At 38.5% G+C, this 12505-nt stretch overlaps 1 protein-coding gene across 1 annotated transcript in view; it reads right to left on the bottom strand.

Annotated features, from left to right (window-relative positions):
* Positions 1–12505, bottom strand: part of ZSWIM6 (zinc finger SWIM-type containing 6) — a 108572-nt gene that overhangs the window by 18747 nt on the left and 77320 nt on the right. The window contains exons 5-7 of the mRNA XM_041414653.1: positions 4315–4494; positions 2592–2768; positions 2150–2296 (exon numbers count right to left, since the gene is read on the bottom strand). Of these exons, the coding sequence (XP_041270587.1) occupies positions 2150–2296; positions 2592–2768; positions 4315–4494 (504 nt within the window). The remainder of the gene's footprint in view (positions 1–2149; positions 2297–2591; positions 2769–4314; positions 4495–12505) is intronic.

Here is a 12505-nt window from a genome sequence, read left to right as displayed (position 1 = left end):
CCCACACCCATTACTTGGTTAGAACACAGGAAAAATATTAAGTGCAATGAACTGGAGGAAGTGTGATTGTGGTAACAGGTATTAGCTGTTACCAAATCCACGTCATACCCAAATCCACGTCATAAGGCAATAACTACCCTTTGACACTCACAGCTTTTTTCCTCCCAGACATACAGACACAAGTAAACGATGAGAGATCAGATGCATTATCGACTACCCTCTAAAAACTGTATACAAGCCATTATGGCTGCTCTGCTTCTCCGCCTGTCACACATTAACTTGTACCTCCCTTCACTCTTGTTCACAAAGCATCAAATATCTGAGTAACCATATGCATTAAACTTTTAAGTCCTGCTTTCTCCTATTCAAATGTATGGGGCTACAAAATGAAACACAGACACACTGTCAGGGTGGTTGAAGTTTTTTGAAACAATCCATTGGTATGTAATATGAAAAAAAACAAGTAAATAATTCCATTACCTAACAAATAATAAAGACAATAGGCAGAAGTAAGGAATATTACCAAGATGGATTCATCAGGGTGACTTCTTACTGATTCACTTTGTTCTATTTTTTCTGTTGTGCCTACTTATGAGCTTCTCTTGTGTCATGCCAACCAAAGGCTTCAATCATATCGTCAGAGACATTTAACTTAAAATCACACAAGGGGCTCCATGAACATCAGATTAGCCACATGAATAAGAGCTAAGCAGAGGCATGGGGCGTTTGCTGAACAAAAAGCCTAAAGCTGGGATGTAGCTGCAGTTTGCCTCTGCTTATAGAGACCAGCACACTTTATGATATTAAATTAGTCTTTTAAAAATTCCCCATGAAATTAAAAAATAAAAAAGCAGTAAGTGACAACACAGAAACAACAAACTACTTTGTTTCAGGGCAGGATGGATCACATTTCATGCACTTTTTAAAAATGATAATAGACTATTAGGTGATAGCTACAGAAACTGCTCACAAGGGAAAGAATTTAACAGAAGTACAGAATGTCTACATGCTGCACTAGCAACTGGGAATGAAAAGGAGCGCTATTACAATCAGCACACTTGCAGCAGATTCCTCACACCTGCCAGTGGTACGAACACACACACTTGACACAGACACCTAACAAAAAAAAACACTTACTCCTTTTTTCAGTGTGAAAAAAATACAGAGGCACATAGGAACTGCAGCTAAATTTTTTTCATCTAGGTGCATATCTTATCTTCTAAATGCTCATTTCTGGGAAAACATCTGAACACACACTTGAAAAATTTACACATATGATTTCACACTGGTATTTCTGACTACAATGCATGAAGATACACACAGTTTAGAATAACAGAGATCTAAAATGAAATTTGAATGAAAGCTTTAGTGTAGCAGCTGAGAAAGTAATTCCAGTTTTTCTACATACACTCCTCTACCACAAAGCCACCCCCTTCATCCGCTGCCTCTTTAAACTACGAAGGTTCAGAGCAGAATTATTTTGGGTTGCAAGGATCATGTGCCACAGAAACTAGATCTAAAGGAGAACACCCCTTCAAAAAAAAAAAAAAAAGGGTAGCGCTCAGTGAAATACCACAAAATATTTTATAAAAAATGGCATTAAAAAAAACCAAACAAAACCAAAAAAACCCCACCCATAAAAAACCCCAAAAATTTCCACACACAAAAACTCAATCCCCTCTCTATGGAGAAACTAAAATTTTAAGCATTGTAAGAGATTCTCTTGGAACATACTGCCAGATTTGATGAATTTTTGTACTTCAGACTTTGCCTTATTGTACCCTCTAGACTTACACTTCAGAATATAAAGCTCAGCAAAATTACAGATCAGATAAAAAGAAATTAAACACCTGACATGCCAAATGCAAAGTCACCCTGTAAACAGGGTGACTATTTTCATGGTGTAACCAAAACCTCTAAAGGCCCTACCATGCCATATATATTGGAGAAGGCTGATAAGAGCCGTGCACAGCTCTCAAGACAGTGTACAGAAAACCTCTGTCATCCAGAATGTGACATTACCACTATCCAGACTGAAGAGTTAAAAGCTATCTCTTTCACTTTAGTTTCAAAACCAGTTTCCTCATGCGAACTTCCTGATGATACTGTCAACTTGCACGCCCTTTGCCCTCCTTTTCCCCACATTTACCTTTCTTCTGAGCCCGGAACATTTCCAGCTGTTTCTGCTGCTGCCTCCTTAGTGTATTAACAATAGCTATTGCTAGCCTCAGTGCTTCTCGTGGGTATCCATGAGATCGTAATGCATCCACCCTCGCGCAGGCTGTAGGAACATGTTCTAAAACAGAAACAGTAACTGAAGAATAGCAATGCCTCCATAAACGCAATGGCCTTTTTTGCTAGGTTACTCAAAAGAGCTTTTTTTGTTTCAATTTTTTTCTGTTTTGTTTTGTTTCTAAAACTGTGCAAGAGAGACTTAAAGGACTAGTTCTGAGCCAACATTTCAAGAGAGCCTCTGTTCTTTATGCCAGGCTTTTCATCCATCTCCCCACCACCTCCCCCCTGAAAATAATGGCATAGAAAATGAACAAAGCACCAAGTCATGGAAACATCTTTCCAGTTTAGCCACTTACCATGCCAGAGGGGCCACCCCTGAGAGTCAAAGAGCAAGTTTTCAGTGTCGTCGTGGTAACAGTAGTTGGTGTATAGGTCACTGCTGATAATGTGCTGTAAATGGCTGTCCTGCCAGTGCAGATCACACGCCTCAATGGCTCGAGTAAACACTGTCCGATGTGGCCTGTTTGATGAATCTGTCATTTTCACAGGTTTAGAAAACTGCATCAGCTTTTACTCATTCATACATGAATCAGTCATTCACAATATCCCTGTCTTCTGTCTATTCACCAACCCCCAGCCAATGGCAGTCTGCCTTGCCCTCTTCTCCACCGAGCAGCCCGCAGATGACATTCCACATCCAATTATTACTCAAGAGCTCAGATGAAGTGTGTGCCATTCATCTTGCATTCAGAGAGAGATCTAGAAACCAGCACAGCTGATGGCAGACAGGACTCTGCACAGAGAACTGCTAGAGGTGAAGGACATCCAATAGCAAGTACAAACTAGAATGTATATGGCACTCAAGCTTCCCCAGTGTCTCCTTAGATTCACAACTGTCAGACTAAAGGAGGGATAAACTGCATAAAAGATCTGGTTTTCTTTCTGAGAAGTGACACTAACTTTTGACACTAACTTTGACTACTTGTGTAATTTTGCTGGTCATGAACATAAATACTATTAATAAAGTGAGGTCCTGGAGCCATAGGACTGACATAATCCTCCCTGGACATCTTCCTACGGCAAAATTTCTCTAGTGACATGGCACTGCATCTATCAATGCTCAGAAGCCATGTCAAAGTTATCAACAGTGTGTCCAGGTTGGTCTGAACATGATGAGCAAGCAAAATACCTCTCTAAGGAGTCATTTGCTGAAAGAACTTATCTTCCTGGCTAGCTGTGAAATTTAATAATGAACCAAGTTTTTTCATTCACAAGTGATCTTCCAAGAAAAAGAAACAACAACACACCCGACTAAGTGCAGATCTGACACCTACCAAGAAATTTAATTATAATTTTATTGAAATTGTATGCAGTATGTATTATTACTGATGGTTTGAGGACTGTGAGCAGTTTTACCTGCAAAAACACCCTGCACTTTGCCTAGTTATTAGCAGACATCCTTGTTTGAAGATGACTCTACAAAGCTTCTGTCACATTTGACAATCACATTTTAGATTAGAAAGCATGATATCAAGTAAAAAGACACCTCCTCCAAGATGGTAGCATTGCAGCTGCACCCTCCACACACCTAGTAATGCAGAAGGCACATACCGAGCACATCCTACAGACAGATGCTTCAGTTTCACACATACAAGTTCCATGTAGTTTAAAAAAAATCCCTCTTTAAACAGCTATCAAGGCTTTGTAACTGCAGATGAAATAAAAACCCCAGTAGCAGAAGTAATACTAGAGTATAGTCAAGCAAAAACAAACGGGCTTTTACACAACACACTTCAAGGACATCCAATTTTCATGCAACAATATTTAGAAGCACCAAGTGAAGAGTTAGAAGACCTAATAAAACACAAATACCTGCTCTGAAAGTGTTACAGCCCCAGTATAACAAAAAAACACGTATTTATTCTTCTGCAAAGACAGCATTAGTACAACTGATTTTCACTGTCAGTCCTCAACAAGAAAGTTACTTATCCCAGGAAAGAGTGCTGAATTCTGGAAGGCTATAGTGCGTAAGATAGAAGTTATATTATATGTTGCAATCAGTGCATATGTTATGCTCACCTTGGTTAGCATTTGCACCCTGAGGCAAAGCATTGGTTAAATTGGGCAGCTCGTTTCCATGGTTTCCATCTTCCCAGGGACAAACATCCACACTGTTCCATTTTTTCAGCTGTTTTAGCCAACTGGACTTCTGCTCCAACTTGCAGTGGGGATTTAAGACTATACACATCCACAGAGCACCTGATTTTAAAAAAATTGCTAAATTATGTTTTCTATTAAAAATGCAGCAGCCAATAACTAATTGCAAACTTCTACAGCATATACTTTTTCTCCACTCAAAGGCTACACTGCTTGCTTCCCAGCTACGTTTAACACCACACAGGCTGAATTCCTGACACAGGCGCTTGGGCTGGCGCGGCCAATCTGAAACAGCTGAAATATGGTACCAAGCCAGCCTTCTCAATTAAAAGGCATTAGTAGGTCTTTTGTATTAGAAATCCAGAGTTCCCAGTGTATGGCTCATCGGACAGGAACATCAGTCAAAGGCAAAAAAGAGTTCACATATAATTATAGGAGTTACATTAACCAAGTTGTTTTTTCTAATTCTTTTATCAGAAGTGAATTTTGTTTTATATTAATGACACCTATGTATCTTTCAGCTTCACATTACGGAAACCAAAGACACACATTAGTAAGACAAGGATCTTGTAAACATATACTTTCACACTCAGAACCCATCAGAAGTACTCATGTAATTCATTACCAAACGCATCTGGGTCTCAGATAACCAGTACACATTAGTTTTGTGCAGTGTGATAGGAATAAAACATTTTTACAGCAACTACTTCAGTAATTTGGTTACTCTAGAAAATTTGTTTTACATTTTCTGTTTAGGGAGTTCTAAGGGAAGGCTAATTTGTGCTGACATATCACATACCACCACTTCATAAACTGCTCCCTGAGACTGTATCTCACACAGCAGGCATAAATGCATCTGGGTGTCTAGAGGTAATTTTCAAATGGAAAGGTTTTCTCTAAATCAGCTGTCCCTTCACCAGCTTGAACTTTGATAGAAGCATAAAGACATCTGAAAATACTGTTTAGCAACAGTTCATTTGCTCATTAAGGACGTGCCTTATACACTGAAAGAGATCACAAGAATATGCTTAGACTATACAATGTTCATGACAGGCTGGAAAAAAAGCCAAAGAATAAAATGCAGCTGGCTCTTCTAGGATAATAAATGTTTCCCATTCTGGGATTCTTTTGCTAACTAAAAATGTAAAATTGATACCCAGGGTACAGGGCATCACTAACATTCATTCCTAAAGTAACTCAGGTTGACCACAGCACAGAAGCCAGTGGAAAAACAGCGTGATTCTTAAGGTTAAGTCTCCTGCTATTCAACACTAACATATTAGGGAAAGCAATATCCAAGAAATCTAAAAACCAAAACAAAACACAGTATGTTACTATTCAGAACACCAGAGAGACACTAAATTACTGCAGTTTATTACTGCACTGTAATTACAGTACTACAAGTGTTCTGGGTTCAGGAAGTGTCTGAAATTTGCCATGGAGGTGAATAAGGCCATTACCACTTTTTAAAACTTATTTTCTTATTTTAATATATTACTTTCTTTAAACGCACTTGCCAGCACACTTCACTCTCCAAAAGGAGTCAAATTACAACTGGTTCTTATTATTAAGCATCAATGATTCAATTCAATCAGTACTGCCCAAGACAATGTCTGTATTTCTTGCAATCTGCAAAACAAAACATAAGATGCAGAACATCGGAAAGCCCTGGAGAACAGCTGTGGGCTTGCTTATTTATTTTCAAAATCAAGTATCACTTGAAGGCATTACACTGTACTTCTCAGCATCTAACGAAAAAACACAAGCAAAACAAAACAACAACAAAAAAACCCCAACAAAACAAAAAACAACAGCAACAAAAACCAAAGAAAAACCAACCAAAAACAAAACAAAACAAACCCCAAAAGACAAAAAAAAAAAAAAAACCCAAAAACCAAAACCCCCAACAACCTACCAATGTAATACTTTGTAACCAGATTCCCAGTGTAGGCAGACTGAAGCAAAAGCAAAGTGGAATATCTTAAACCCACTCGGTAAGTATTTCAATCATCCATCAAGGCAGAACACACACTGCTGTGCTGCACCATACCCCTATAGAATAAGTGGCTTTTTTTTTTGCCCTCTGCATCTGAGGAACACCACTAGAGGCATGACAATTCACTAGCCTCCTAAGGAAGCTCCACTACACATTTGGTACATCTCTGAGACAGCAGAGGGCAAGATAACCCAAACTACTAAAATTCTTTAAAAACATCTGTAGTTTCATGTGGGAAACTATGTCAAAGCTAACTACGTTGTTAGTAGTCATTGTCTCTGAAACTCAGGCAATTTTCATGTAAAGCGAAAGTGTATTTCCAATAAACCCCTCACAACCCGCTTAAAATTTCACTAGAACCTACAGCTGCACCCTGCTCCCTATGACTTCAGAGAAAGCTGCATGCAGTATCTGAGATCTCAAACAGCTTTGATGGCCATTGATTCCCTGCAGGAAGAGGAGTGTGAGACAAAACTCCTTCACCAGAAGAAAACAAGCGAACAGAAAGAGCTTCTGTAGCACTACAAAGTGTGCCACCTGGAAGAAGGATGTATAATGCCAATTACCCTACACTCTTAAATCCATTTGGATTTCTAGGTCTTTTTTGTTAGTTTGGGTTTTAGTGAGGTCTCTTTTCGGTGTAATTTTTTTTCTTCTCCCCTCTCTCTGTCGCTGCTTCAACTGTATGCATTTACCTCTATTCATCTCTCTATTCTGCTCCCTAAACACCTTCCCCCTCCCCTGACATGTGCTCCATTCTGGCTGTTTCAATTCACTGATTCCTGCCCTGCGCCTCATGCTGAAAAGTCTGAGGAAAATGTGCCCAGCCTTTATCAAGTGGCAGGAGCCTGAGGGATATTCTTATTTGACTCTGATGCTGCTCAGTGGAAGCGCCCTCGAACTAGCCCTTAAATGTCAACACCAACCTGAAGGCATACCCTAGTCTTAAACAGGAGAGTTCTATTCCTGCCTGATGGTTCCCATTTGGGGAAACTGCTGATCATGTTTACTTATAGAAACGGCCTATGGAACAAAATGAAGGAAAAGTACTAATAAATTGCAAGAAAGGTATTGGAATCAATTTCCAGTGACTTCAGCCTTAAAACTGCTGTTGGCAACAGTTCATACTCCAAAGAAATTGGAACACATTTCAAAATACATTCCTACCATTCTTAAGTTCACATGTTTGATTTCGTTTAATGATGTCACCAATGCAAACTACAATATGAACAAAAGTCTCATTAAAAAATAATACTTTTTGAAAAGAGACACCAAAACCCCAGAGAAAGTATTTGTGTTTACAGACTGCCTTTCTCTAACATAGCTCTCTTTCATTCCTATCTCCTTTTCCCCAGATTTTTTTCCATACTGGTTCTCAACAGGCTGACACATCCTGCCCCCACCCCAAACTGCATGCTACTAGAACACAACTGAAGTCCTTGTTTAAATTCTCGGACTCTAACCTATGTCTTTTCAGTACAAAACTCTTCACAGCACAGTGCCAAAACAATCACCATTCAATATACAAGAAGTCTCCCCCAGAAAATATTTGGAAAATATGACATGTTGCAACTGCAATTTGATACTTATTTCACAAAGGAAAGGGTATTAGAGCTGTCACACAGCAGTGAGGAATTGCCTGTTTTGATTCAACACTAATCTCCAGACCTGAAAAAGGCAGCTTTGCCAGAACAGACCTTTGGTTCAGACAGATCTCCTTTTGAAAACACAGAATTATCACTCATCTCTAGTGTTTGTCACACCTTAAAAAAAAAAAAAAAAAAAAAAAAAAAAGGAAAAATTTACATGCAGGCCTTCCTTGCACATACTCTGGGGAGACATCTATACCTTGGAATTTACATTGATCAGGATTTAAATATGCAAACTGAAAAACATTAAGAGTATTAAGTCACTGTAAAAGTAGATGTAGTATAGAACAGTAGGGTAAGTACACATCATGTGTCCACACATATCCATGAAGCTAAAGGAAGTGCAAGGGACTCTCCCAAGAGATTAAGCATTGTCCATAAACCCCATTATATTTTACTCTTGCCCCAGTAAGTGGGAAGGTGGTGATGGAAACAATTTTAGGGGAATCCTAGGAAACTGATAATTCCTGAGGACCCAGCATACAGTTCAGTTCATCTGTTTGATTACACTCTGCTTTTCTTAAAAACACCATGCTATCTTTGTCAGGGCTGCTATACAGCTGAGCTTGGGTCAGTATTTCCTCAGTCACAACACCTGTGTAATCAATTGCTAAGACTTGGCCTTTGCTTTGGAATTCTACATTTCATACACTTGTTTAGATCAAACAGTGCATTTCCAAAATTAAAATATTCAAGAAAGAGGTGTTGTAACAATTCTTTGCCCTTTCCATTAATGCACAGCTTTATCTTAAGAAATAAGGTACAGGAGTAGTATTTGACCATTTCAAAGAAAATGGAACCAGGTAATCAAGACCATTCCCTCAGCCCAAGAGACAAGACAGCTTCAGCACTTGCCACTGTGCCCTGCTTAAGACTAATCAATTCTATTACAAAAGCATAATCTTCCAGCATTGAAAGTGCCAGAAAAAAAACAATACTGGCAGACAGAACTTATGAAGGCTTTGATGTATAAGTGTCAGCAAAGGAGTTTAAAGTGGTTTACATCTGTACTTTAAACACATACCCACTTTCACTAGGACAGCCACTTGGAAACCTCAAAGAAGGTACTGTATGGTGTTTATTGCTTCTGAATGAGAAGGACAAGTGCCAATAACTGGCAAAGCTGTTGCCCTTCTCCAGCCATGGAGACCTCCACCAGAACAAAGCATACTCACAAGTCCCAGTGGAGACTGCCCCGATTAACAGCTGCTTTTATAGAACAGTAAAGATATGCAAAGTGCTTCAGGACTGTTCCCTTTTCCATCAGAACATCAAGGAAAACGACTCTCAGCACCCAGTTGCACCCAAATTGCAATTTTATTCACAAAAATTCCTTAATGCATTCTGGTTTCAGTATTTAGCCTTTAGAAAAAAAGGTTTTCTTTGGGTGTGGTATTTATTGGAGAACAGAGTGTTTCATTTTGCACTAATTCATTCTGTTACTGAATTAAACTTTGATGTATTGGTCCTGACAAGTGCTTCATGCTGATTGTATTGCGTATGATAGCATAATCACTCCCGTTGCATTTCACACTAGCTGGCTGATTAATGCAATAGATTATTACATTATCAGCAGCACTGATGGCATGAGGGAATCACTGCCCTTCTGCAGGCTAACCTCCAAGCACGCATTTCAGAGAGGGGAAGTGTAAAACAGAGACAAAATAAAATGCCTAATTCCTTAAGTTTCTCTTTCTTGCTGCCTGCTGCTGCTGTAAGGGTTAAAGGTACATGTCCATTTGGCTGAAACAGGTATTTACATCTTGAGATTCTACTCTAAGCTATCAGCAACCACATGATCTGATTTCTGTGCCAGGTAACTACAAACTTCTGCTTTCTCATTCTGTGTTTTCAACTTTTAACACGATGGAATAAGGAACTAACCAAACACTTCTGACATTTTGCATGAGCCTGTCGTTCTGGGTTATGACCTTTCAAGAATGTTTTAAAAATCCCTGCATCTTTGCAGACACTGCCCTTTGACCAAAGGGTTTCAAAAGTTTTCAAAGAACAGGAATTTGCTTGAAAGGTGCAGTTTACAGTGCATCAGTGGACTACGATCTCTGCAAGAGAACATTAAGGATCAGTCACCTGTTCATTAGATATCCCTGTATGCATCTATAATGCTCTATTACCTAAATACCGCAGGCCAGACAGCAGCTATTAGTCTACAAAGCTGAAGAAAAGTATAAAGAACCTGCAAATGAACCTCACTGATTAACTTTCCTCATATTTAGGAAACAATTTAGTCTTTTGTTTACAATCAATCAAGTGAAGACAAAAGCATTGCTAATACTAACATACATAGTACAAAAATGATTCTTTATCGTAATATAACTCTTTACGATTTTAACTAGCTGCCAATATTTACAGCTAGGTAGTGAACACAAAGTATGCCCCTGACCAAAATATGTATCAGTTAATTTACCAATTACTTTATCTAGCAATATCCTCTCAGTAGTAACAGTCTATCTTCAGTGACTTCAAGAATTTTCAAGAAAGTTGATGTGACTGTAACTATAAATGCATTAAGCTACTTCCATATAAATTTATCCTTGAGAAGAATGAATTCCTCTCACAGTTAATTTTTAAAGACGAGGCAGAACAGGAGATATTGGTCCAACAAAACAAGCTACTAATACAGAAGAGAGATGAAAATACCTCTCCTTTACAAAAAAAAAGAGAAAAAACCAACCAACCAAAACACCCCAGAAACAAACAAACAAACAAACAAAAAACCCCACCGAAAACATGGAGCAAGTGCAAACATTCCCATGCATATTGGCAATTACAATTGCCACAACTATTCTCACAGAACATAAATAATGCACTGTAACTGACCAAAGGAGTACATTCTGATTGTCCAGTTTGAATTCGTTCCTACACTTTTGTTTCCCAAGTCACTTTCATCTTCCAGTCCAAACAAGAGTGCTGAGCTCTTACAAAAACAGCACACTTCAATTACAACTTCTAATACAAGAATCTAGCACAGTAGCTGGCTAGACAGCTTACTGACTACTTACCACAATGCAAAATTCTAAGGTTATTTCTAGTTTTTTAGTTAAATTTATCCATCTCCAATTGTAATTTTCAGCTACTTTTTGTGGGTTTAGAAGAGCTGTCTTCCCTATAAAATATATATATATATATATATATATATAAAACAGATAAATTATAAAGGATTTCCTTTGTCTTGACTTGACACACCCAAGTGGATTGATATTTCTGCACCTCTCACTTCCAATTTTCGAGATTTTTTTTCCAGTATTCATTCAAGACCAAAAAAAAAAAAAAAGGGAAATAGCACAAGGCTAGATGGCTGAATCACACATAAAGCTCAGAAGTCAGTGAAGACTCAGTAATTCCTCCCCATGAATCTATCACTTCTCTCTAGCTCTGGTATTTACTAGAAGTGGCATTGGAAAATTGAATGGCAGCCTAATGTTACTGAAGTATGAAAAGTAACACTAGGGGAAAATAACACTAGTTATCAGCTTGGCTTAGAGTATAACTCTGTCCTTAATCTTTGCAGATATGATTCCACAGTTAGGGCTGCAATGAATTGTGCACCACCTTCAATACGCAACATTTTTTAGGACATTTGTAAGTAAATCAGTTCAACATCACAGGAATTAAAAAAACAACTGCTTCACTGCGGGTACTTACAAAAAATCTGAAGTACTTTCCATCCAACTAAACAGAATGGAAATGCAACTTTCTGTATGGCATTAAAAATAAATCCCTCAAGCTATGGCTACACATTAAAGGTAATTACTGTGACCATTATTTCTGAAATTTGATAAATGCCGCAGGATTAGCTCAGCTGGTTAGAGCATGGTTCCAATAACAGAAGGTTGTGGGTTTGATCCCCATATGGGCCATTCACTTATGAGCTGGATTCAATGATCCTCCTGGGTCCCTTCCAACTCAGAATATTCCATGAAATTACCTAAAAAATCCCATTTTTACTGTCATACTGTGGCCTCACACAAACTCTCATTTCAAATACTATTATGGCAAAGTCAGTAATGGAGGAAGAAGGAAATGATCACCAGAGAAGGTGGATGAAATCCATCTTTGCAGCCTGGCTTCATTCACTGAGGAAATGAAGATGACAGCATCAACCAAGACACTGTAGGGCCATGACAGCTATTTAAGTTGTCATCTATAACTCAGGTCTTAGAACAGCAAAACTGTCTTGTGATGCTAATTCTGACCTACTGTTAATTTAGCGCCTTCAACAACGGCAATCATTCAAAGACACTGACATAAATCAACAGCTTGTTCTGTGAAAAAGCAGGTGTCACCTTAAGTGCATGACCTGAGGGTACATGTGTTTCATAAGACCATGACAGCTGAGACTAAATAATATTAATGTAACCACTACTTAAGAAAAGACAGCCTACTGGATATGATACAGTTTAAGACACAAATATATGTAAGATATGACTATACCTAGAAAGTCCCA

Source organism: Onychostruthus taczanowskii, unplaced genomic scaffold, assembly GCF_017590055.1.
Source record: "Onychostruthus taczanowskii isolate IOZ18803 unplaced genomic scaffold, ASM1759005v1 scaffold46, whole genome shotgun sequence".
In the NCBI taxonomy this organism is placed as follows: Eukaryota; Metazoa; Chordata; class Aves; order Passeriformes; family Passeridae; genus Onychostruthus; species Onychostruthus taczanowskii.
The sequence above is the reverse complement of the archived record's forward strand: the minus strand, read 5'-3'. Positions and strand labels throughout refer to the sequence as shown.